General features: G+C 37.9%; 1 protein-coding gene across 9 annotated transcripts in view; it reads left to right on the top strand.

Annotated features, from left to right (window-relative positions):
* Positions 1 to 25581, top strand: part of LRRC7 (leucine rich repeat containing 7) — a 215861-nt gene extending 190280 nt beyond the window's left edge. For 6 of the 9 annotated variants that reach the window (XM_067467827.1, XM_067467828.1, XM_067467825.1 and 3 more), the window contains 4 exons: positions 2756 to 2971; positions 3712 to 3804; positions 7285 to 7359; positions 25430 to 25581. In XM_067467827.1, the coding sequence (XP_067323928.1) occupies positions 2756 to 2971; positions 3712 to 3804; positions 7285 to 7359; positions 25430 to 25537 (492 nt within the window). In that variant the 3' untranslated portion in view covers positions 25538 to 25581. Of the gene's footprint in view, positions 1 to 2755; positions 2972 to 3711; positions 3805 to 7284; positions 7360 to 21274; positions 21333 to 21418; positions 22907 to 25429 lie in introns of those variants that run through there. The other 3 variants (XM_067467826.1, XM_067467830.1, XM_067467829.1) reach the window with 3 other exon arrangements.
* The last annotated feature ends 354 nt before the right edge of the window (positions 25582 to 25935 follow it).

The raw sequence follows: 25935 nt of genomic DNA, 5'->3' as shown, positions 1-25935 counted from the left end.
TTTGTACAGGACTTGAATTTGATTTGAATTTGATTTGCAAACATGTGACCCACCCTTTATAAAAAAAAATCTTAGGGTGGTGTACAATAAAGCCAATCTAACATTTTCTATTAACCATGATCAGTCATTACAACGTCGATGGTTACCCATAGTTCAGTTTGATTGAAGAAGGTAGCTCACAGTCCCATTGTGTTGTCCTGATCTCACATCTGCTATTGAGTGACTGCCATCTGCACTGTTCTCATACCACTTCCTTTTCTCGGGGTGCATCTACTTGGTGGGGGGGGGGGCTCAGGCCTGGTCCAGAATGGCCACAGGGTCAGTACATTGATTTGTTCCATGTCACTGATGTTGGCTGTGGAACAAAGTCCACACTGTCCAGTTGGGCTGAACCTGGTTTAGCCTTGCTGAAGAGCCATCCTTATGTTTGCTGCCCTGTCACCATCTTAGCTGCAGTCATGAAGCCCCAAAGATCTCCTGGCCATCTTTAAGCACCTTTCCCTACATCAACAAATGCATCCTTATGATTTGAGTAGGAGGGGGTGATCCATCTCATCTCTTTGAGTAGTGCAAGTGCCTTGCTCATGTCAGCAAAGGCACCCAGGGATGGCCAGGAGTTGTGTGGAGCTCTGTGGCCACAACTGCAATGTGGACAGGACAATAAAGGTAAGTGCTATCTCCTGTCACCACACAAAAGAGCCTGGGAAAAGCTGTGTGGACATCAGGGCCAGTTCCAATTCAGAACTGGCCCAGTTCACACTACCCTTGCATTGGGGGCAAGATGCCATATGTGGATGCCATGGAGCAGATTTTGGTTTGCTCTGAGTTAAAAAGTGCCTATGCAGATACATTCTTAACTTCAGGAGAGGCAGAAGAGGATCACTTATCTCTTGATACCTTGGTTTCCCATCTGCACAATTACAATTTAATTTTTTTTACCCCACATGCCTATTTTTCAATGTCCTGTTGGTTCTTGCTTTTACTGGTTTTCTGTGCTAAGTGGCTACTCCATTTACTGGAATCTTCTAGACACTACCCACTATTAATATTCCTTGCCAACAGTTGAATTGTGCAGTCAATAGAATATTCCTGTCTTGAATGAATTAGCTTTTGTGACAGATGTTAAAAAGGAATATATATATAATGCAATGAAATCTTGCCAAATATATTTACACAATGGAGAGTATTTTCCCAATCAGAATAAGTAATTTTGTTTCTAGTTCATTCATTTATAGTAGAAGCTGTTATGAATGTCTATGCAGTAGCAATATAAGGTTTTGCAAATAAAGAAAACCTAATTAAAATAGGTGAGAAAATGAATTATGAAAACTATTTACCTGCCTTTCCCCATTGATAGGGGTATTTTTGCATGCCACTCTAGTCATGCTAATCTCCTTTCATTGAATTCAGTTTTTTGGTGACACATTTTTGCAGTAGCTAAAGGTTGAAACAACTGAATCATGTGAAACTGACTGTAATAGTTTGTTTGCTAAAGTTGGTCTAATAAAAAAGTAACTATATAAAATGAGAATGACACCACACAGGTCTTTTGTATTCACTCCAAAGTAAGTTACAGTGTATTAAGTTGTACATCCTAGTTAAATGTGTTCAGCTCGGACACATTGTATTCATTAGGATGTACATACAAGTTAAATGTGTTCAGCTCTGACTCTTTTATTGCCCCTATAAGCTTTTTTTCAACTTGTGGTTTTTAATAGGTGAGATATATAAAAGTTGATTTTGTAAGACTGGTAGCTACACCTCTAACAGGATGAAATCTTTAAACTTTTTTAATATGCTGCCTACTGAAGCCACACACTGAAAAAGGATCAATACATAGAGTACGTGTTGGCATATACTGAAGTCATATATGTATATCTTTTAGTCTATTGGTGTCTCACTGTCCTTTCTTCCTCTAACATAGACCACAGGAAAGCAATGGAAGCACCTTTTCCCAACTTTAAAACAACCAGAATTCTGTATTAGATTCAAAACTACTTATTTTAGTTAATTTACATCCACAGTTAATAAGCTTAAACTAGAATTTAAAGCCATTTTAGCATCTTTTGAACTAACCATATTTTAAAGTATCTAAAGTAGTTCTCAACCTATGGTCCCCAGATGTTTTGACCTTCAACTCCCAGAAATTTTAACAGCTGGTAAACTGGCTGGATTTTTGGGAGTTGTAGGTCAAAACAGCTGGGGACCCACAGGTTGAGAACCACTGATCTAAAGTGATATGAGGCTGTAGTAAAATAAAATACAGGGTGTTTCAAAAAGATGGTCCCAATTGGAAATGCCCATATCTCTGCAGCCATGATACTCTTATCACTTGAAAGGGTGGGGTATAGAGTTTCCAGTGATTATTCCTAGATTTGTTTCTGGCTCAAAATGGCGAATAAAACTTGATAACTCATAAAACAGTCGTAATTTTTGTGTAACTGTAATATGTTGTCACTGCTGTGAAATTGGGTCCATCACTTTGAAATACCCTGTATTAATGCATGGCATAATATTTATTTATATGAAAATCTAAGATATAAGATAAAAGTAATTTTTCTATTTTATAATTTTCTATTTTGATTCTTCATGTGTTCTGTTCCTGGTGTTGGTTGTTTTAGTTATTACTTCTTGCAACTGTAGAAGGCAAACATCTGGATAATTATAGGGGGGGGGGGCATAGGCTTTACAAATTTTAATGTTTTTTATTCCAGTTTTCTAAATTCCTCTCCTTATGTGTTCCTATTATACACAGGCAGGCAGCCATATCCAGACTCTGATGGGATCACAAAGTTTACAGCATCGGAGCCGAGAACAGCCATATGAGGGTAGCATGAATAAAGTAACCATCCAGCAGTATCAGCCACCACTGCCGATACAGATCCCTTCCCAGAGCGCTCGGGCACCACAAGCAGGAAGATGTGTCATCCAGACTAAGGGGCAGAGGAGTATGGATGGCTATCCAGAACAGGTAAGCATGATGAATTGAAATCTGAAAGGATCTGAAAGGATTTATTGTGTGAAAGTAAAGACCTTTTGCTGAAAAAGTAGTTTCACTGCTTGTGCAGTGAATGGAAAGTGGAAATGGAAAGATCTGGTAGATAGCGGGAATGCTGTGATTTCAGTAAATCCCTGTCCTTTGCACAGTTGTTTCAGATTGTAATTTAATTTCTGTCTGATTCCTTTAAAAATGAAAATGTTGACGAAATATTTTCTCAAAATTGTATCAACGTTTTTTTTCTTTTCTATGGTTGTGTTAAGGCTGAGCAATCCGTACATCCATAGAAGTTATGTCTAAAATCACAAATTTTGGTGCCTCAAATGTGATACCTTTTTCTAGGTACATTAGAGCTACTGATTCAAAAAAGGACACCAATTTTCCCTGATTAGCTCTAGTTTATGAAATACAAAATATTTGTTATATACCAGTTGTCATGTACTCATCTATAGAAAATCATAACCCTATCTAAGAAACTAGAGTTGATGCTGTCGATCCAATGCAATTCTCTGAATCAGTGCCCCAAATAACCCCAAAACAGACCTGAAAACAAAACACTAAGAAATATTTTTATTGGGCTGTATACTTGATTATATTAATGAAATTAGTCTCACTGAAATATTAATTGGAGCCAACACTTGACAGGAAATTGCACATTTGTATTGATTAATTTAATGCAATGTTTTAGTCACAGTTGTATCTTTTAAATGCAGTTTTGTGTAAGGATAGAAAAGAATCCAGGCCTTGGATTTAGTATCAGTGGAGGAATAAGTGGACAAGGAAATCCATTCAAACCTTCTGATAAGGTAAGATATTAATTCCTTGATTAGACTGACTATTTAAGATAAACGTTAACAGCATTCCACATTTCAGCTACTTTGTTCCATAGTACTAGGTGGAAACCACTGAGAGCCAGAGCAATTGCTCCCTACGTATTACAATTCGTTTGACTAGATACTTTGGGAGGAAAAGAATTAAACTCAAATAGGCAGCTCTTTCCATTAATAATCCCATGTTAATTACAACATCAGTTTTCACACTAATTTGGTCCAATTGAAGCCAATACTGAGTGGACCGAAGCCAAGGGCCACCATGAAATGTTTTCATGGTGAATAGATTTAATCTTGTAACAAATGCATGCAGCAAAATTGTAATTATTTTGAATTATTAGCAGTTCATTGCCTAAAATGAAATAACATAGAATTACTTTATAAGAAAGCTCAACTCAGCAATTTCTTCATGGTATTCATTTTAACCACATTAATAATATATTTCCAGAGTGTTTTTCCCCCCAGAGTTTGAACCTTTTTCATTAATTGTTTCAGATTATTGCAATTTTTTTGTCTGATTATTTTTAACACTTTAGCCAAATCTTTTTAAGTCATTTGAAATTAGTGGATTTTTACACAATACAATTATGGAATTTTCTCTACATGCTTTTGGAACATGTTATATTAATACAAAAGGCAAACTGAATCTTCCTGTCTATAGCAAGTCCCTTGCCAGAAGGTATATTTTGGAGTGTGTGTGTATATGCATGCAAATCTATTCCTTTTCAGCTATTTGAGTGTGTGCTCTGATGCCTCATAGGGCTTTAGCTTGCAAGTAGTCTTTTCATAGTTGTTAGATTGGAGGCATAATTTCTTGTTAGGATTACCAGAAGAATCTGTCCTGCTTGTTAAAGACCAGCAGGGAAAAGTAACATTTCTGCTGATATGAATGAAAGGGATCAAGTTAGCTAGAGCACGCACAACTAAATAGGGTTCTGAAGGGTTCTGAATTGATTATAAGAAAAGGCAGAAGAAAAGCAGGCTGATTGTTCAGGGACTTCAGGGACTCAGCAATCTATCCTGTGCAGCTGAAATAAAACATGTGTGAAACAAGTCTCAATTAGTTCATTTTTCATTCTTAGCAATACACCCTGAAGTTTTGAGGCACTGAATACAATAGCAGAATCTTTCCTCCATGTATGTAGAATATGCATATTTGATGTGGTGACAGAGAGATGTCTGAGAAAGGGGAGAAAATAGCAGATGTGGGTTAAGTAACAAAAATGTGTTACACTGAAATCTGATGAAGTACATGGGATGTTCCTAGCAAAACAGGATGAAGTTTAGGCTGTTTTTATCTCACCTTATATTTTCACTAGGTTTATGAAATGTCATAGAACTCATAATCTCTATATGTGTTGGCTAACAACATAATATGAGAGTCAGATCAACAAATAACAAGAACATCCTATTCTTGTGGATTGAAATGTGAGGGACAAACAGACCCTACATTCAATTTTCCTGTTTCTCCAGTTCTGAAAACTGAATAAAACCTCTTTTTGAGGTTTTTGGATCCACTGAATATTTTCATATTGTAGAGTCATGTAACACCAGCAATGGTGATACTAGGGGATGTGGAGGATGCAGATTGCTTCAGGTGACACCTCAGATGAGGTGACACAGAAATGATTTACCTATAAAATATTTGTGGAGTTTTTCAGCAAAAAGTTACTATTTAAATATATGTGTGTGTGTGTGTCCCTATAGTTAGATATGACCAAAAAAAAAAAAAACCCACATACACATTTTCTTCAACTCACCTTACATGTAGTGTATCAATATACCTACAAAGGCTAAAACTCTATGCTAATTTAAATGTTGACCCTTCTTATGCTCTGGTGGTGCAGTCAGATCTGTCATTCTTATCCAACTACTATGACACTTCCAGGAGTGTCAAGCTTATTTTAATTGAGGATGACGTCAGCCTTATGCTTGCCTTCAACAGGCCAGTTATAATTGTAAGATTGTATAAATGTAACTATGTTGCCCCAGTACTGAAATCCTTGAAGGCTACATAAAGTGATATGGAAGGCCGGATTTGACTGACGATTCTTATGCTTGACACACATGCATTAAAACATGTGGTTTTTGAAAGTACGCAGTATTGTTTTTGGTGCTGCTGGCTTTTTAGGCACACTTTTGTCATACTTTCTGGTATCAAATTTGTAGTGTGGCATTGTATAGAATAGACATGGGCAAACTTTGGGCAACCAGATGTTTTATACTCCAGCTCCCACAATTCCTAATAGCCTCTTGGCTATTAGGAATTGTGTGAGTTGAAATCCAAAACACCTGGACAGCCAATGTTTGCCCATGCCTGGCACAGAAGCACGTTCGGAGGGTGGGGGGAGTGACACCATGAATTTGGTGTCATTCATGTACTAGGTGATACTACTGAACACCAGCTTTTTCAGATGAATGAGCTATGTAACTCTTTTGTATGAGCAGAGTTATTCCTTCCTGCAAGTCCATAGTTCTTTTTATTTTGCTTTTAGCCATCTTTGCTAAAAATGGCTCACAATTTTGGGATAAAGGTCTTGAGCATTAAAGGCAAATTCAGGCAACTGGCCATATATAATGTGTGACTATGGCTGAAGATCTAAAATACCACAAGGATAACATACTAGGTTCAACTAGGCCAACTAGGTTCGAGGTCTTGCCTTCCAAGCTAGTACACTGGAAATAAAAATATAAACCGGCTAACCTGTAATGAAGTATTACTATTATTCATTCTGTGATAACAAGATCATATTACTTTCCATATATACTCATGTATAGGTTGACCACATGTATAGATCAAGGGCAGTTTTCAAGGCCAAAATTATGGATTTGATATGACCATGAATAAGTCGTTGCTCATTCTGCAGAGGGGAAAGCACCAATGCCTCCTCAAGAGAACCAGCACCCCAGGCCCCTGCCACCATTTCCTCACTTAGGAATTTATAAAGGCCTGACGTGGCACCATGAAGGAGAGAATAGAGGGGGCTGGTACTTCTTCTAGTTTCTCTTGGGATGGACTTAGCTCTTGTCTTTCACCTCTCTACTTTTTATATGACAATTATTATTATTATTATTATTATTATTATTATTATTATTATTTCTTACCCACCTAACCTCATTGCTCGAGACAGGTTACAACACAGCTTAAAAACACATAATCATCAGGAACATTATATAAAATGCACATATTCAAACATATTTCTACAAGGTACAGCATCTGCACTGGCTTGTAGATAGGTTTATCCAGGGCTTTGGGATTGGTTTTATTCCTAAAATTTCTAGACTTATACATGAGTATATAAGGTAATTAGTGCTAGATGCTAGTTAATATGAAATGTTAATGTTCAGAAATATAGAAAATAAGATCAATCATTCAGGCAGTCATCAATTCATATACAAATCTTTAGCCTAGTTCTTGGTGGTAGTATCCTAACCTCTGTTACTTCTGACTTATAGGGTATCTTTGTTACTAGGGTTCAGCCTGATGGGCCAGCATCCAATCTGCTCCAGCCTGGTGATAAGATTCTTCAGGTAAGTAGGACTTTCATTTAACAAAAACATGGTTTTAGTGCAAATATTCCATCATATATGCATGCTATCATATTGTTATTTTCCCTGCCTGCGTGCCCAAAATAGGTTTCTGGTGACCTTTGAATGTGCACTGCTGAAATTGCTTCTATCATAAGTGGACATAATGCCAGGAATCAATGGGCATGGAAGTGGCCCCTTGGGAATCTTTGGACCCATTTAAAGAGAAAAATGAATTGAACGGAGATTATACAGCTACATTTTAATAAATTCTAGAAAGCATGTCAGAGAGGAATAGGTTGCTTGCTTTGTAGAGTTAGGTCACCAATTACACTCCTGATCAAAGTTTGGGCTGGGTTCTACAAGCTTTGAGAAATGGCATTTACCATGTCATTTTAGTAAGACATCAGTGTGACATTTGCCCAATATGAACATTAGACATATGTTGTGAATATATAGAACTTCTGTCTTGTCATTCTTGATGTAAATTTTACATTAGCTTAATTTGAATTGAGATTAGCTGGTGTAGAGATGCCTACCTAGGACTAATGTGAAAATGAATAGTAGAACCAAGTTAATGGTCCACATTGTATTTCTGCCCCTGTTAACTTTTAACTGCTTGAAGAGAAAATAGAAGATAGCACAAATACTTTGATCAAGGGGGTTTATTTGCCGTCTAAATTGATAGACTCAATCAAGGAATCCTTGGTCCTGAACTTGCAAGCCCAAGTTGACTTAGAGGTTTCTCATTCACAGGGTCACTGTAAGTCAAAGTTGACTTAATAGCAATTAACATCAAGAACAGGATCATAATAAGATTCAGTAGGCATTCCGGTTGTATTTTGGGGGACTTATGTTTTTTTAACTAACTTATCTGGATTTATGGAACATTCGAGCTTTCACAGATATACATCCAGTTCTCATTTCGTCATACTGAACTCTTCACCTACTCTGAAAATGTATAGCCTAGAATATTAAAAGGGGAAGTCGGTACAATTTCCCCCTCCAATTTGAATTACATTTTCCTTTGTTTATTTCTATAACTCTTTTCCATGCATTTTTTTCACTATTCATTACATTTCTTCAATACTGTAATTATAGTCCCAAGGAGGTAAAAGAACTTTTACATTGTGAGGCATTAATTAAAAATATCACAAATACAAATTCAGTTTTCTTCACCAGAGTTTGTTAATCTTTACAAGAATTAACAAATAAATTAGATCTCATCCAGCTTGTCCTAGTTTATAGCCATGTGGATGTAAATGTCTTTGGAATACTGACAAAAATATCTGCATACAGGGCTTCATGAGCCTTAGTAAAACAGTTGTCTAATGAAACAGATTACAGGAAGCTGTGAAAGCCCTCCTGCTGTCTCTATCCAAATCCCACTCATCTAGAGAGCTTTCCAGAGTAGACTGATCTCTTCATACTTGGCTCCAGATTCTGAACATCCAAGAACCAGGCATTTTGAAAGAAATTACTAGAAAAACTGATTGAGGTGTAACATTATCACTTTTTCTATTAGGGACTAACTCTGAAGGCCCTTAGAGTCAAGCACTCAGAAGCCAGCTCTATGTAGAGACAACTGGTGGTGGTAGCAGTGCCATCCTTATTTTTGGGAAAGAACCAAGGCATGCTATCAACACATTTTCCTTCCTCTCCTTTAGACAAATATGCAAGCACCATCACCACATCCTTCTCCCTTTTGAAATAACAAGCACTGTGGGCACTGTGACATCTTTCTCTTATGCTGGGGCACACAGGTGCCACTAACTCCTCCTTAGGGACTTGGCCAGGAAGTTTCAGGCACAACTGCTTCATCTACTGCCTTATCAGTGAACTACTATCATTGCAATTTTGTATACCACAGTTGTTCTTCCACATATATGATTTTGACTTTTATAGATTTGATTATTCATGGATTTGCTCAAATATATTCTCTCTTGGAATCTGTAGGTCCTCCAGTGTGGCTGGAGCCAAGTTCCAGTGGATGTTTATTTATTTATTTATTTATTTACTTTATTTGTATACCGCTCTTCTCAACCCTTTAGGCGACTCAGGGCGGTTTACAACAGTTTAGATATACAGAATACAAAATCATTATGCATTTAAAAACAATTACTAGTATTATATTGCATTACATTACAATATTATAAATATTATATGTATATACAATATATTATATTATAACATATTATTAGAATAGCACAGGAGACAAGGTGGAACTGTCCCCTGGCCCCTTCGCTCTGGCCCAAAGCGGCAGTTGGTGCTGGGGGGAGGGGTCCCCAATGGATGGCAAATGCAGGAGACAAGATGGTGCTGTCCCCTGGCCTCCCCTCTCTTCGCTCTGGCCCAGAGCGGCAGTTGGTGCTGGGGGGAGGGGTCCCCAATTGATGGCAAATGCAGGAGACAAGATGGTGCTGTCCCCTGGCCTCCCCTCTCTTCACTCCGGCCCAGAGCGGCAGTTGGTGCTGGAGGCAGGGATCCCCAACGGATGGCAAATGCAGGAGACAAGATGGTGCTGTCCCCTGGCCTCCCCTCTCTTTACTCCGGCCCAGAGCGGCAGTTGGTGCTGGGGGGAGGGGTCCCCAATGGATGGCATATGCAGGAGACAAGATGGTGCTGTCCCCTGGCCTCCCCTCTCTTCACTCCGGCCCAGAGCGGCAGTTGGTGCTGGGGGGAGGGGTCCCCAATGGATGGCATATGCAGGAGACAAGATGGTGCTGTCCCCTGGCCTCCCCTCTCTTCACTCCGGCCCAGAGCGGCAGTTGGTGCTGGGGGCAGGGATCCCCAACGGATGGCAAATGCAGGAGACAAGATGGTGCTGTCCCCTGGCCTCCCCTCTCTTTACTCCGGCCCAGAGCGGCAGTTGGTGCTGGGGGGAGGGGTCCCCAATGGATGGCATATGCAGGAGACAAAATGGTGCTGTCCCCTGGCCTCCCCTCTCTTCGCTCTGGCCCAGAGCGGCAGTTGGTGCTGGGGGGAGGGGTCCCCAATGGATGGCAAATGCAGGAGACAAGATGGTGCTGTCCCCTGGCCTCCCCTCTCTTCACTCCGGCCCAGAGCGGCAGTTGGTGCTGGGGGGAGGGGTCCCCAATGGATGGCAAATGCAGGAGACAAGATGGTGCTGTCCCCTGGCCTCCCCTCTCTTCACTCCAGCCCAGAGCGGCAGTTGGTGCTGGGGGGAGGGGTCCCCAACGGATGGCAAATGCAGGAGACAAGATGGTGCTGTCCCCTGGCCTCCCCTCTCTTCGCTCTATGTTGACCATAGAGTCAGGCTGGAAGTCCTAGAAATTCCTAGAGAGACATTTGGGCAGATGAAAAAGCAGCAATTACTATATTCGTGATTTTTCATTTGCACTGGGGTCCTATGCCCCTAACTCCAGTAAGTGTGAAAGGCTGACTGTATTCTCTTCCAATGAAGCTGAGAGAGAGTTGCCACTGCTGTTATACTTCCCTCCTTCAGGTGATGGGAGAGCTGGCCTGAACTATCCTTGTATGTATCTAACATTGTAATTTCAAAGACACGTGAATTCATAACCAATCTTTGGTCTATACTTCGCATGGCTTTTTCCCATATTAATTATTTCATCTATTTACTCTACAGCTATTTAGGCTCTCAGGATGGCTTACGCATCAGTAATTTGCCCTTAGGCTTACTATTTAAATAAGATGTGACAAAGAAGTAAAAAAGGAATGGTAGCAAGGAAGGAGACAGATACTGCTGCTTCGTTTCTCCCTCCAAGGCCAATGCAGTGGCAGTTATGGTGGAAGGGAGATCTTCTCTTTTCCAATGTCTCCAGCATTTCTTCATGAGTGCCACTTTATTTATTACTTCATCACTAGTCTACATTGTAAATATAGGCAATTAAGTCAGGATTGTCATGTTACTGCATGATGACAGGAACACAATGCAGCATTTTCTGCCAGGAGAAGTCTAGGATGTTCAGTCTGAAGGTATCTTAGGTTGATGATTGGGTCACTATGATTTGTATAGGTATGTCCAATGTGATAGTTTAGGACTCAGCTGGCTTCAATATATTCAGAAGCATGTGACGTATTAGAAGTACTTTATCAATTCAGGTATTGTAATATCTCCCACTATTCCGCCTCTAAATTTCAAAATATTATCCTCTGTGTAGTCAGTCAGCCATCAGAAAAGATTATTCATATCGCTGTTAAATTGGAGTGGTGGGATTTAGGCTACTTGACTCCTTTATCCTAAGTATGTATGCTGCAGTATAAGTGACAATAAAACCAGTTATACGTATTTCCAAGATCTGTGTATTAAGAATGCAGTGCTGATTCCCGTGGAGCTAATGGGACTGATGTTCTGGAGCACACATTGCTTTAAACACAAGTATTTTGGCTTACGATGGCTCAGACTTTGACTATTATACATCCAAACTGACTCTTTTGCATATATATTTTTGCATATGTGAGTTTGCATGTGTTTGGCTGCTAAAAATGATAAGGAGTTGTTGGGGATTTTTTTTGGTATTCAGTAATTGAGACATGAAGCAGTGTTTTTCATATAGGGTTTGGAATAGTACTTTCTGGAAATGTCTGAAGAGGAAGCAAGTATTTGTAAATGAGGGCTGAGACTCAGATCCATATAAAGTGTGAGCCACTAGTCTAGAAGAGACAACTAAGCTATTTGACTGGGGCCCTATCTACACTGCCATATAATGCAGTTTGTACTGCATTATAATGGTGTGTGTGTGCGTGTGCGTGTGTGTGTAATGCAGATTGAACTGCATTGTACTGGATTTTATGAGTCTACACTGCCATATAATCCAGTTCAATGCAGTTAATCTGTATTCTGAAACTACATTATATGGCAGTGTAGATGGGGCCTAAATTGAATTCTTCCAACCTTGCAAATGATACATTGTCTGGGAGTTTAAGGTTCCCAGAATCCTCTGATCAATGTTACTGCATCAAGGTGAAATTTGATTTGCATATGTACTTTCTTGCCTTACCTAGCCTTTCCTTTCGTATGAATTATAACATTATATGCTCTCATTTTATGGCAAATAAAAGTATCAGTATTTTGTGATAGTGGTTGAGAGAAAAAAAGATCCTATAGACATTATTAACTCTTTAGGTAGCATGGTGGTAACCTGTTGATTTATAATTTACAGTGTTAATGTGATATTACTTGCTACTGCAGTGCAATAAAGCCATACGAGAAGAATTATTATTTTAAATGGCTTTTTGTTTTACTGAGTTTGTTTTAGAAACATTATCTATAGTTACCATAGTTACCATATAAACTTATTGTGTTGCCAAAGGCTTTCATGCCCAGCATCACCAGTTTGCTGTGAGTTTTCCTGGCTGTATAGCCATGTTCCCTAGGTAGGAAACAGCTAGTCTTTGAAGCTTCAAGGCCATTCAATGATAATCAAGGTGGTCAACTGCAACATTCACACCTGCCTCAAGCAGAAAAAGTTCTTTCTCCCATCCTGGGCATTCCACAGATATGTAAACCTCACTTGCCTAGTTTCTAACAGACCTCACAACCTCTAAGAATGCCTGCCATAGATGTGGGCAAAACGTCAGGAGAGAATGCTTTTGGAACATGGCCATGCAGCCTGGAAAACTCACAGCAACCCATATATATTTATATACTTGCTCCACTGCAGGGATTAACCACCCTGACTGCTGCCATTCCCCACATTCAAAAGAACCAAAAATGGAAATGTGCTGAAGAGGGTAGAGGGATTTGGTGCTTCTTTTAGATTCTCCTAGGATGGACTGGACCATCCCCTTTTGCTGTTCTAATAAGAGATAGTTACTTTTAAAAAAATAAAAGTTGGGAACAGTAGTTATATTGACCCATGGGCCAAAACACCAAGTCATTTTGATCAATTTTTGACTAAAATTTCTAAACTTATGCATGACAATATACAGTAAGTGATCACTGAGGGTGCAGAGTTATTTACAAACTCAGCTTTATTCATGGGTACTATTGCTTATACTTGGAATCAGAATGCATTAGAGGGAAGTAATCTTATCCAGAACTGATCTTTTTTGAAGTATCTGCATTTGTAAGTATTGATAGCCTACTTTGCAACCCGTCTGCTTTCAAAGCAGCTTACAAAATTACAAATCAAGCTAAAAATTCAGTGGTAAACTATTTCTTATGTATACCCAAGACTGAGCAGCAGATCACTAAAGTTCCAGTGAAACAATATGCCAAAAGGACTTTATAATAAGGCCATGAGAATTTCCCCAAAAATGGATTAAAACAGTCTGGGCACACATGCCACACTATAATATAAAACTTTATTTCTATCCCACCCTGTCTCCCCAATGGGGACTCAGGGCATTTTACAACATACAGTGGCAAACATTCAATGCCATAAAGTGTGACCGAAAGCAAAGAAACAAACCATAAATCAACTAGTAACACATTAGACATCAACATAAGACAATGGTAAAACATTACAGAAATATTAGGCATCACACAGCTAAAATACATGTTTAAACAAATAAGCATTTGAAAACAAAGCTTAGAAATCAAAACTAATAGAATGTAAACATAAAACATTTAAAAGCCAGAATAACATGCCATTTCATATTGCATTCCATTATATTTGTGCCAGGTATTTCATATGTCCTCCTTGTTCACAAAGGCCTTGTTTTCTTTCTTATCTTATATCAAATGTATGGTCACCAAACAATTTCACTTGTAGTAAAGAAAAAAAGTAATCATATGATAGGGGCTCATTGTCATGCTCCCTTGCTTGCCAGTCTGTCCTCTTCTTGGTTTTCATTCATCCAAAAACTGTATTGTTGTAGGTTTTTCGGGCTATATGGCCATGTTCTAGAAGCATTCTCTCCTGATGTTTTGCCTGCATCTATGACAAGCATCCTCAGAGGTTGTGACCTCACAACCTCTGAGGCTGCTTGCCATAGATGCAGGCAAAATGTCAAGAGAGAATGCTTCTAGAATATGGCCATATAGCCCGAAAAACCTACAACAACCCAGTGATTCCAGCCATGAAAACCTTCGACAATACCAAAAACTGTATTTTCTGTGAAACATTTAGTGTTGCTCTTCTTTGGATACTCTGAGTTCCCAGATGTTATTTCCTCTTCCTCTCACTTGTTATTCCTATTAAATGAGATATTAAGTCTTAATCATTGTGTTTAATCATCTTGATGATTGCTGTACAAGAAGCAACTCAGAATTGCACATGAGAATTTTACAATCTACAGTGATCCAGAGTATCCCAGTGATCTTTCTGATTTGCCAAGGGTTTTGAAACAGAAATAGGCTGCCAGTCAAAGATCAGAAAGATGCTCTGGTCACTAGTGATATGAAATGGTGAAAATAATAAGTTAATGTAAACTGCAGGATCCAATACTGCAATAGTGCTGTTTGTGTATTGTTAATTCTTATTCTGGGATATTTTCCCAATGCCTCTTTACACCTAGTCCATTTCAGAATATAATCAGATTGACACATACGACTATGGAGTGTTGATGTTAAGTACAAATCAGAAAATCAATTGATATATCACAATAAATATAATTTTGTAAATTTTATCATTTCTGTTGAATATGCGCTGTTATTTAGGATAGCAATCTGAAAAACAGTTTGTATGAAATTGTAAATCAAGATGTTTGGTCATGATAGCTTGAGGCAGGGTAATTACTAAACCATTTGATAAATCATTGGTGCAGTATCACCATCTTCCTTCAGTTATCAAATAGATATTCATGATGGAAATAACACAGTTTCCTTAATATTTTAGCACAAGCAAAAATATGTATGAGTCTGCACTGCCATATAATCCATGAGCTATTATTTAATTTGAACTTAAAACTACTTGGTATGAATTTTGATAGTATTTTTTTTAGAAGCTATATTTATGATTTTTTGCTTAAGTCCTAAACCTTAAGGGAATATTTTGCTTTTTTGGAAGAAAGTTCATAATATAGGTTAACTTGCATGTGACATGGGACAACCATTAAGAGAATCTCAAATGGTTTTGATTTTTTTGTACTTCCTAAAGCTGAAATAAGATATGTTATTTTTAAAATCCAAAAAATACTGCTTCAGATCATGTTGTTATTGTTGTGTGTTGCAGTGGAGACTTGATGCACACAATGATGATGAATCTCCTGCGATTAGCATACTGTAGAGTGGTTCCAATTTTCTAGACTCTATTTTAATTTACCAAGAGTGACATAGGGGTGGGCAAAGTATAGTGAATAGGCCACATGGGGCCACTGGACCCTACTTTTGTAGTCTCCTACCATTCCCTCAAGTCCTCATCCCATCTCCATTTTAATGGTATGATTTTCTAGAAATTCTCTCTCATGTACTATATGCAAAATTCCCAGAATGTGCAAAAACACCATCAGTCCTACACAGAAAGTACACTAGACACCTCTGTTTTAATCAGATAATTTTCTTTATCTTTTTAAATTTTGCAGTATATTTTCTCAAGTGCAACCACCAGAACTATATGGCAGTGGGTTCCAATTATTTCAAGCTCTCCGAAGGGTGGAAGGGAATGTTGCACAAAGATGTAGAGAATACCTCTTTTGTGAAGCCCCCCAAAACTGCATTGGTCACCGACACAGTTCTAGTTGGTGTGTACAGTGAGCGTCAACTCCAACAGTATCTGTAACTCCTACAACATGTAGATAATCTACCACAAAACTTACAGCCAGCTTCTCTAGGTCTCTGTGACATTTGTTAATTGAAATCAGTGACTGATTTCAGCATAAATGAAATAATGCTGGCATTACAACTAGGAATCAGTTAAATAATAATTGCCACTTTTTCTTCTCTGATAAATACTTGATAAATCCCTGCCTGTTTTTTCCTCTACTTGGAAATGAAGGGACATCTAGCCAGATAGGGAGGACCCCTGAGTTGAGTTAGAGATAGGTGTGCATGGCAATACATAGAAGTGAGCTATTCATTTCCTTCTCTTCCTTTGAATTTTAAGACTTGCTTATGTACTTCTTTCTTGGTTTCTGTGGGACCAATTACAATACAAGTTCATTCATTTTAAAATAGCAGCAACAATGCATCATAAAATATATTAAATCAGCCACATAGTGGCCCAGTTACATGCATTCAAAGGGAAGACAGCACAAGGCTCAACTATGAGACTCTTCGGTATATATACTGTTCAGCAATATTGCAAACTTAAACTAAAACCTGTAATGTTCCCACCTTAAACTAAAATGCAACAAAGGTGCAAAAATTTAAAAGAAATTCAATTATAAGAACTTTTTGTTCCCTTCATAAATACAAAATTGAAAATCCTGGTACCTTCTTCAAGGTGACCTTGTAATTATAGCTTCTCTTGTTTCTAGCTCTGCTTCTCTTTCTGAACTGAAATATGAAATACGGTTTCCACCCACTGTGCCAAATCTGTAGCTCATACAGTTTGCTTGACACATGCAAGAAGAGGGGTACAAATGCTGCCCCGCTCTAAAAAAAGTTCCTTAAAGATGCCAAGATTATATTAGCATATCTAGGAGAAAGGTGTTAGTTTAGCAAACAGTATGCCATCTTTCCATGAGATAGTGATCTTGGTGTGCGAGATAAACAACACTATGTGATTATAGCAATTTTATTCCACCTTTAAAAATTATTCAAAGACAAAGAAACCCCTAAAGCTTGTTAACACAAATTACAATGTTGCTGTTGTGTTTCTTTTTAAAAAAGAACTACTTAACAAACATAAAACAAAGATAGACACCTCCATAATAAGAAGAAAACTAACAAATCTATACACTTCTCACTCACTGCATGCTGATTTTTATCTGTTTGCTATTTCCCTTTAAATGCTGTTATATAATCATCCTTCTACTTTTAATAACTATTTCCTAAAACCCACAATAAACAAATGCCCCCCCCCCCTATTAGTATAACCAGTAAATGAGTGAATCTTCTGTTCTCTAGGCATGCATTTCTCCTGTTTTTCTCTTCCCCTTTGTATGTTAATCTTGTTTTCCAACCACTTCTCCAATCATCATCATCATCATTTGTACCTAAAAGGGTTGGCACACAACAAAAATACAGAGTGAGATGAGGTGCTGAAAGTGAGATCAGTATGAGACCCGAGATGCCTCTGATCTAAAGCTGTGGCTCTTAACCTGTGAGCTGCGGACCACCAGTGGGCTGCGAGGACAAAAATCTAGTCCGCAAGCCTCCTTCCCCTTTATTTTATTTTATTTTATTTTATTTTATTTTATTTCTGCTCCTTTCACACTGCCTGCCACTCCTTCCCTGACGCTGACAAACCCAGACCCCTTGAATGGACCACATCATATTATTAAAGATGGTTTTCTGTGGGCGAGCAGATTGTGACTACTGGGTGACGTATGTTCTGTATCAAAAGCTACAGCTTGATGTGGTCTATCCAATGCAGTTTTCTGAATCAGCACTCCAAATAACCAAACCAAATCTAACGTTGACCAAAAACTGATTCATAACCCTTTTGGTACTAATGTTGGAGAGTGGTCCCTGGTCAAGTGGTCTCTGGTCAAAGTTGTCCCTGGGCAAAAAATGGTTGGGAACCACTGTTCTAAAGCCATATACTCCCCCCCCCCCCCCTTATTTCTATCTATACTTTCTCTTTCCTACTTTTTCTCCCTTCCCTCTCTTCTTTTGTTCCTTTTTTCTTTCCTTCTTTCTATTTATTTTCTCCCCTTCCATACCTTTTCCCTTTTTCTCTTCTTCCCTTTCCTCCTTTTTCTTTCCTTCTCTCCTCCCTCCCTTCCTTCTCCTTGGATTTTTCCCTTTCTTTCTTTCTTTCTTTCTTTCCTCCCTTCCCCTCATGCTCATGTCACCTTTCTTATTCAGTGACACCATAGAGGGCCACTTCCCCTAGCAACAGCCATGCTTTCACCTAGCAACAGTCAATCCAGTTATATCACAGAAGGCCACAGATATACATATATAACTGACTTTTATATATATGTAAAATGGATAAATAGACAGACAGATACTGGACATTTTGTTCTTCTCTGCCTGACTTCTTTTAAAAGTTAAAATGCTGTAGCTTTTCCTGATACAGAAGTTGCCCATTGATGGTTTTGATTTACCTTTTCTGCAACTTTTCTAGTGTTTTCATATTATTTCAGAACAGAAGAAACTATACACATGATGATTTCTCTCACACACCTTTCCCATTTTCTTCTTCTCTCTCTCTCTCTTTCTTTCCCTTCCATCACTCCTTTTTCTTTCTTCCAACTCCCTCTCTTCCTTCCCCCTTCCTTTTTCCCCCTTCTTTCTCTTTCTTTCCTCCTCTCCCATCATACCTTTTCCCCTTTCTTTTCACGTCCTTCCCTGCTTTTTCTTTCTTCCCTCCGTCCCTCCCTTCCTCATACACACTTCACCTAGCCACAGTGAATCTGCATTGTTTCTTTTTCCTCCCTCCTCCCTGGATCTGAAAGTGGTAGGTTTTTTAGTTCAATCCTATCAATTATGTTGGGTAATGAAGGGTATGTGTGCCATGTTTGGTCCAGATCTATCAAGCCATGTAGGAGCCTTTGTACTTCAAACCAACATAGATACATACTTTTATATGTATAGAAGATAGAGGATGCTTTTCATTGATAATATCTGAGGAGGCTCAACTATGGAGAGTTTTGATGGTCTAGTTTTGCCTGATCATTTCAAGGCAAGTTTAGCACACACAGTCTAGCCTAGTCATGGGGGTTGATCCCTTTTTCAAAGCACTAACAATCCCACACTTAGTCAAGTTTAACATAGATGTTATGGCCACTTTACTCATTAGTAGATTAACAAGAATTGGAGGAAATGGGTGTTCATTACAAATCTCTAATTCCTCAGACCATATTGCTGTAAAAAATGGAGACTGCAGAAATTGTAATTCTGAAGAGTACTTCTTCTGTGTTCTGATTTAGAATAAATCGTCAGGTTTAATTCTGAACTGCCAGGAATCAATATACATAACTTCTTATACGTTTTTAAAATATATTAATTGATTTATTTAAGTTTAAATTGAAGATCCAAAATATTCCGTGTAATCTATAACAGTAAAGTTGTACTAAAATGAGCTTTTCTGGAGTTGTACTTTGATTCGATTAATTTCAGTAGAAGTTGCATAGGTCTCAAGAGACTATGCACTTAATCAGACCCACTTCATAATAATCCAAAGTATACAGTAATTGGGTTAAATATTCACCTTTTCAAAGTGAGACAGTCATTAAACCTTTTACTCAGTCAGAAAGCACGGGTAATGCATATTGACTACACCATAAATCAATGGAAACTTGATAAATGCAGCTCATTTCTGTTTCCCCTTATCTGGATTTGCTTAATAGCAATTCTGACATGGCTGACTTTATTTTTCAGAATTATAAATGAATTCAGCAAAAGAATGCATAATTGAAACCAAAGGACCTGGTTGACCTGTTACCGACAGTTAGTATCACTAGAAGGTATTTTGGGGAGGAGACGTACATACAAATAAAAACTCTTTGCAACACTTAAGGCAAACTCTACATATTACAAGGTATAACAATGGGATATTTGAGATTATGTTTCTTCATCATGGGTAGGTAAATTATAAGGTTGACTGCTGCTAACATGGCATCACAAATGGCCTAATTCACAAGGCCTTCTAAACCTCCTTTTCAGTTTTGAAGGCCTCGTAAATGAGGCCTTAGTTGGAGAGCCACCATTTATCCATCAGCCCAAAGCTAGCAAGTTTGTCAGCCTTAACCTGATAGAGAGGTCATGCCAACAGGTAAGAGAAAGCTGTGCATTACTTTCAACAACAATTTGTTTTTGTAATGCACACCTTCAAATCAACCAATGGTGCATTATACTCAAGAAAACACGGTAGTTACTGTACTAGTTTTATCATAATGTTGTCATGTTTGTAACTTCAAATACTACTGGACCAAACTACATGTTGTAGTTAATATTCAGTATTCAGGAATACATCCCTTTAAAAAATGTGTGTGTGTGTGTGTGTGTGTGGTGTCTTGATTTAAGCTAGGGTCAATCCAACCAAACAGGTGGAATGTTTGTTTTCCCACAAGATGCACATTATGTTCTCGACCTGGATTGGAGTCACTATACCATAAAGAGGGGTGTACCTGTGTCTGTATGTATGTGTTCATGTTACATTTCATGGTTTTTAATGTTCAGACTCAGAATATTTTGGAATTTTGCTCAGCAAATCTTTGCATCTTTTGAGTTTTGCCTTCTACATCCGTTTCTTAGAATCACTAAGCCATTTCCCATAACTTTGCATCATAAACTATAATATTTACATGAAATCTGTACTAATTTAGAGAAAGCCAAACTAGATGTAACATGGAGGATCCATTTCTTTAAATTCAGGTCTGTCCAATCACATCTTAAGCGAAGGCAATGTTATTATTTGTCAACTAGAAGAGTGCACAGCAGATACTGCCTTCCTAGCAGGTTACTTCTGACTGTTCTGTACTTCTCAGATGTATTTTAGTGCCTGAATTAATCACATCTGAGAAAGAAATGCTGGAAAAGAAAGGCACTCGAGGTATGCAGGCACTGGGAAAGTTCTGTTATCTTTACCCATACACATATATACTCTCTCATTTCACAAATTTTTATAACATGATTTGGATAAAACATGAATTTGAACAAATGTATCTATCACCTATTTTAGTGCTCATTGCATTAACCTTTGTGCATGAGAACACACTTCGGGTGTAAATAATGTGAAATTGGCCAATGAAGTGTTGTTAATGTTGCAGTTAATCAATCAAGCACATCTGTGTCACACAGATTAAACTGTCATAGGTACTCCTTAGCGTATGGACTTTGTCTTAGACTTTCCTATAAACTGCTGGCATTCAAGAACCAATTATCTATAAGTCGGCAGTGGCAAAGTAGCCAAACCACAGCCACAATACTTTCCTTTTTCAGATTTCAGAGCCTGAATATTACCCTGACTTCTGGCCAGCAAATCTGGGGTGGTTTCATGGTAAGTCTAACAATGAATTTAAACTGAGTAATTTGGAAACCAAAGTTACCCAATGAGATTCTGAAATATGTTTGTTCTTATTGCAGATGGCACTGAGTACACATGAAATATTGGATATCTTTTAAACCCTATTTCAGTATCCAGGGTTGCCTCACACAGTCCACTCTAAAGCATCATCAAACCGTCTGAGTTAAGGAAACTGAAATATATATTATTTGCCTGCCTCATGCATTGATATGGTTCATCTACAAAAGACTTTGCTCATCACAAAGGCTATCTTCTGATTATTATTTTTAATGGCAAATAACTTCAGCAGTATAAACTAGATAAAGTTGTTTTGAACAAACATGTTGGTATCAAGGCCAAATAATAGGAAAATGGAACATGTCGTCTACAAGGATCATACTCCCTTACTCAGAAGTCCAGCATGCAATTCTTGTTAAGGACAACTACTTTTCAAGCTTACCCTTGAAGGGGATCATATATGATCTGTTGGTTTGGTATTATGACTCAATTCAAATTTTCATCTTGCACTAAAGTGGAAAAATAATATTTTGACCTCAAATGTCATTATCCAAGGCATACATCTTTAAGAAAACAACTTTGTGCACTTGACGCATGATGGTGCCACTTCCGTGTGGAACCATTGACTACATAGCTCCTCCCGTTTAGAAGTTTTGAGATTCAAAAGTTTCACTGTAATTCTAATTTCTCTTGCATTGTGCTTTCAAGAGAATTACAATGTGTATGTGCTTTAACTCTGCCCTAAATAATCAGTTTCTTTCAGGAGGATATTGCTAGGATTCTTTTGAGTTTTCCACCTCAATTGGTGTCAACATCAACATCCTGTAGAATATAGTAATATATCAGTGAAACCTTACGCCTTCTTACATTTTTATGTGCTCTTTATAGTCAATGGCATTTAATTTTCAGGTAAAACAATGTGAAAGAGAGAGGGCTGGAAGCTTGGAAACCTGACTATGATAAACTTATAGTGTGTCAGGTGATCCACGCTGCAGGCTTTGGGATCATAGTCTCATCCTCTGATGAACCCCTTGGAGAAGTGAAGTAAAGGATGTTTTTACGTTCTTATTGGCCCTTTGCACTACATCAGAATTGAAATAGAACCAAAAATGAAAATAAGTTTACTCATTTCAATTCAGAAAACCATCTGCCATCCTCTTACCCCCTCCTAAAATCAATAGGACTACTCTGAAGTAAGTGGATGGAGAATTGTGGCCTGTGTTAGAGTTTTTCAATACTTATGTTGGAAGCCAAAATTAGGTCATCAGGATATGAGAAAGGGACATTCAGACAGATGTTTTTGCACTTAAGGCCATTAATACAACACAATGGACCATTAGCCTTTACGAATATAAAACCCACCCTAAAATCTATATGGAGCCCAGCATATGGTGGGTTACCAGAAAATATTCCACTGAGGTTTTGCACATATAATTCAAGGCTTTGTTGAATGTCTTTGATCTGTCTGGAATTTGTACTCTTTCTCTTAAATTATTTTCCTGCTATTTGTTAAAGCAACATTTAAATTAATAAAAAGAAATTTCTCTGTAGTGTGTTGGCTTTGTCTTTATTATGCTTCCTCTCTCATTAAAGGGATAGGGTAGTTTTTTTTCCTATCTGACATTCCTTGTCAAGCTCTTATTGCATTGTGATGTCTATATATTTTTTTTCTCACCATTCTGTACAAATAGATGTTCACCTAGTAATTTTCTTAGAAATATAACAAGAGTGTTGTCCTTTCTGTCTGCACTGGCTTTTCATTTATTTGCTTGAATAGAAGTTACAACTCTGTATACAAAAATTGAGCTGTTTCTCTCATTGAAGCTAATAGAGAAAACTGAACACGCAGGTCTGTGTATGTAGTGGAGAGAGTCCAGCAGAAAACAAAGGGAATAAGAACCTCACTGTCATCTCCAAAAACTATGAAAACAATTTTTCTGTTTTTCCCCCTTGGTCTCTACATCTGTGGTATATAGACACTGTGGTTCTATAATTTTTTGTATGTAAAAAATGCCTTAGTCATTAACATGAACACATTTGGACTTTTTACTTTCTTTTTTCTTTTTTTGGTAATCTATGTGATTCAAATCAGTGTACTTAGTCATTAAACTCAGGCCCCGTGTACACTGCCATATAAAATCCAGTTTATCTTCTTTGAACTGGATTATATGGCAGTGTAGATTCATATAATCCAGTTCATATCACATAATCTGGATTATAGGGGAGTGTAGATCCAGTCTCAGGCTGGGGAAAATCCTCATGTAACAGCCATGATTGTAGTTCACTACTTTTGAATTGACAGGTGCCCATTACTTATAACTGCTTGTGTGTGTGGACTCAGTCTGAGAAATGGAAATGGGAAAAGAAAGGGTCATTGTCTTTTTCTGCAGCCAGGAAGGGTTGCTTTGCTATATCTTTTGTATTGTTCCCCCAAATGTTCAGGGTATAATAACTGAACTAGCCAGAGATTATTTTCCTTATTGCATAGTAAGAGTTATAATCCCAGCAACTGACTTTTCTGGACCATATTAATAAGTAATGACTTGTTGGGTGATCAGAGTAATGAGTAAAGTAACTAGTTTATTTTTAAATGTACAATTCTAAGACCTGCGCATATACAGTATGTCACACTGAACCTCTTGCCAGAAGGGCAGGATAAGAAAATCTCCTGACCATATAAATCCTATGTCTGCTGGAGGAAGAGGATATTGCACAAAGAGGAATAAAGCACTTCCTTCCACAACATCCCCAAAATGACATATGGCCACATAACTCTAGATTATTCAAGCAAATGTCACCAATAGGATTCCATCCAGTATTTTCAACAGATCTCTCTTGTTTGTTCCAGCATTATGTTTCCTCAGAAATGCCAAGCAGCGGCCTTTACAGATTCACAAATCAGGGCATAGGACATATCTGTGCAATTTTATCCATCTTTAACAGTTTTATGCAGAGTCTGCATACCTCAAGAACATAGTCAGCATTTTCTAGAATTCAGGGTTGATGGAAAAAAATTCCAAAAATCCCAAAACCTAACTCCACATACCAGCCGCTTCTGCAGTTTCTTGCTTTTCCAGTTCTATGTCCTCTTATCACCACCTAGCTTCATTTTCTGTCACCTTCTGGTTTTCTCCTGTCATAAATTAACAAATAAACAAATTAAGCAAAATACATTAATGTGGTTCAGTTCTGCATGTCCCATTTTAAGAAGGAGATCGACAAATTGTAGGAAAAGGAACAAGGATAATAGGAGACATGGAAGAGAAATCTTAGAATGTATGGGGAACCGAGCTTGAAGAGAGGACTCCATGATGACAGGATTCTTTGCCAGAATCTTTGTTGATGCCTTACATCTTTGTAGACAGGATTACACTACGAGAATTCGTGTTGCGCAGCTGCACAATGTCCATGAGAAAAAGGCTACTTTATATTACTATGTGGCAGAGCCAGCAAAGTGCCCAATGTACATTGGTGCAAATAAGCACACAATGCAGATCAGAGTTGAGGCCAGTGCTGTTGGAGCTGATATAGATTGCACATTGGCTCACATTGTGCACTAATGCACATCATCGTTGTGCACATTGCCATGCACCCTGATCTCAATTAGCATTGGACATTTTTGCTGGTGTATTGTTACACATCTTCACAATTTAGTAACGGAGGTGCTGGTTTTTTTAGCCCTTCTCCTAAGTAAACATAAAGTTACATAATGTAGAACAATAGTTCTCAACCTGTGGGTCCTCAGATGTTTTGGCCTTCAACTCCCAGAAATCCTAACACCTGGTAAACTGGCTGGGATTTCTAGGAGTTGTAGGCCAAAAACCTGGGGACCCACAGGTTGAGAACCACTGTTGTAGGAGATCATAAAGAATTCCAGTGATACTTATAAATATGAGATGTGTCACAGAGAGGAGGATTCAGATTCAATGGTTTTAAGTTCATTTTGACTGAGCCATAGACAGTAAGAGTAGTTTGACAATACAATTACCTAGAAAGATGGTGGTATCTCTTTCTCTGAACATCTTCAAAACTATAAACTGTCATGTTAATTTTTTCTCTTTTGTCTGTTACAGGCGAATGGACACAGTTTTGTACATATGGAACATGAGAAAGCTGTATTACTACTGAAGAGTTTCCAGAATACAGTAGACCTAGTTATTCAACGTGAGCTTACTGTCTAAATATTTTTTTATAAATAGTAAAATATGCCAGATCTAATGTTTAATTAATCAAAAATTTATATACATATATATATATATATATATATAAGAAACATTTTTGCCAATTGCTGGACCAATGGCAAACATAGTGCCAAATGTATAATATTATATGTTAGTACCGATCATTCTGGGGGGAAATAACTATATAACTTACATGTGATTATGTATTAGTTTTCATTACAAGCCTCTGGCTATGCATTGGTGCCAGCTGCTATTTAATATTCTTTTAAATTATTTCTGGATGTCATGTAATTTCAGAATACAGAAGTACCCACAAGCTATTTACAAATTCTAAGGTCCATCCAAAACACTGCCTCAAAGTTGTTCATACCTTTGGAACCCATGCTATGTTGAGCCAT

This window comes from Anolis sagrei, chromosome 4, assembly GCF_037176765.1.
Source record: "Anolis sagrei isolate rAnoSag1 chromosome 4, rAnoSag1.mat, whole genome shotgun sequence".
In the NCBI taxonomy this organism is placed as follows: Eukaryota; Metazoa; Chordata; class Lepidosauria; order Squamata; family Dactyloidae; genus Anolis; species Anolis sagrei.
The sequence above is the reverse complement of the archived record's forward strand: the minus strand, read 5'-3'. Positions and strand labels throughout refer to the sequence as shown.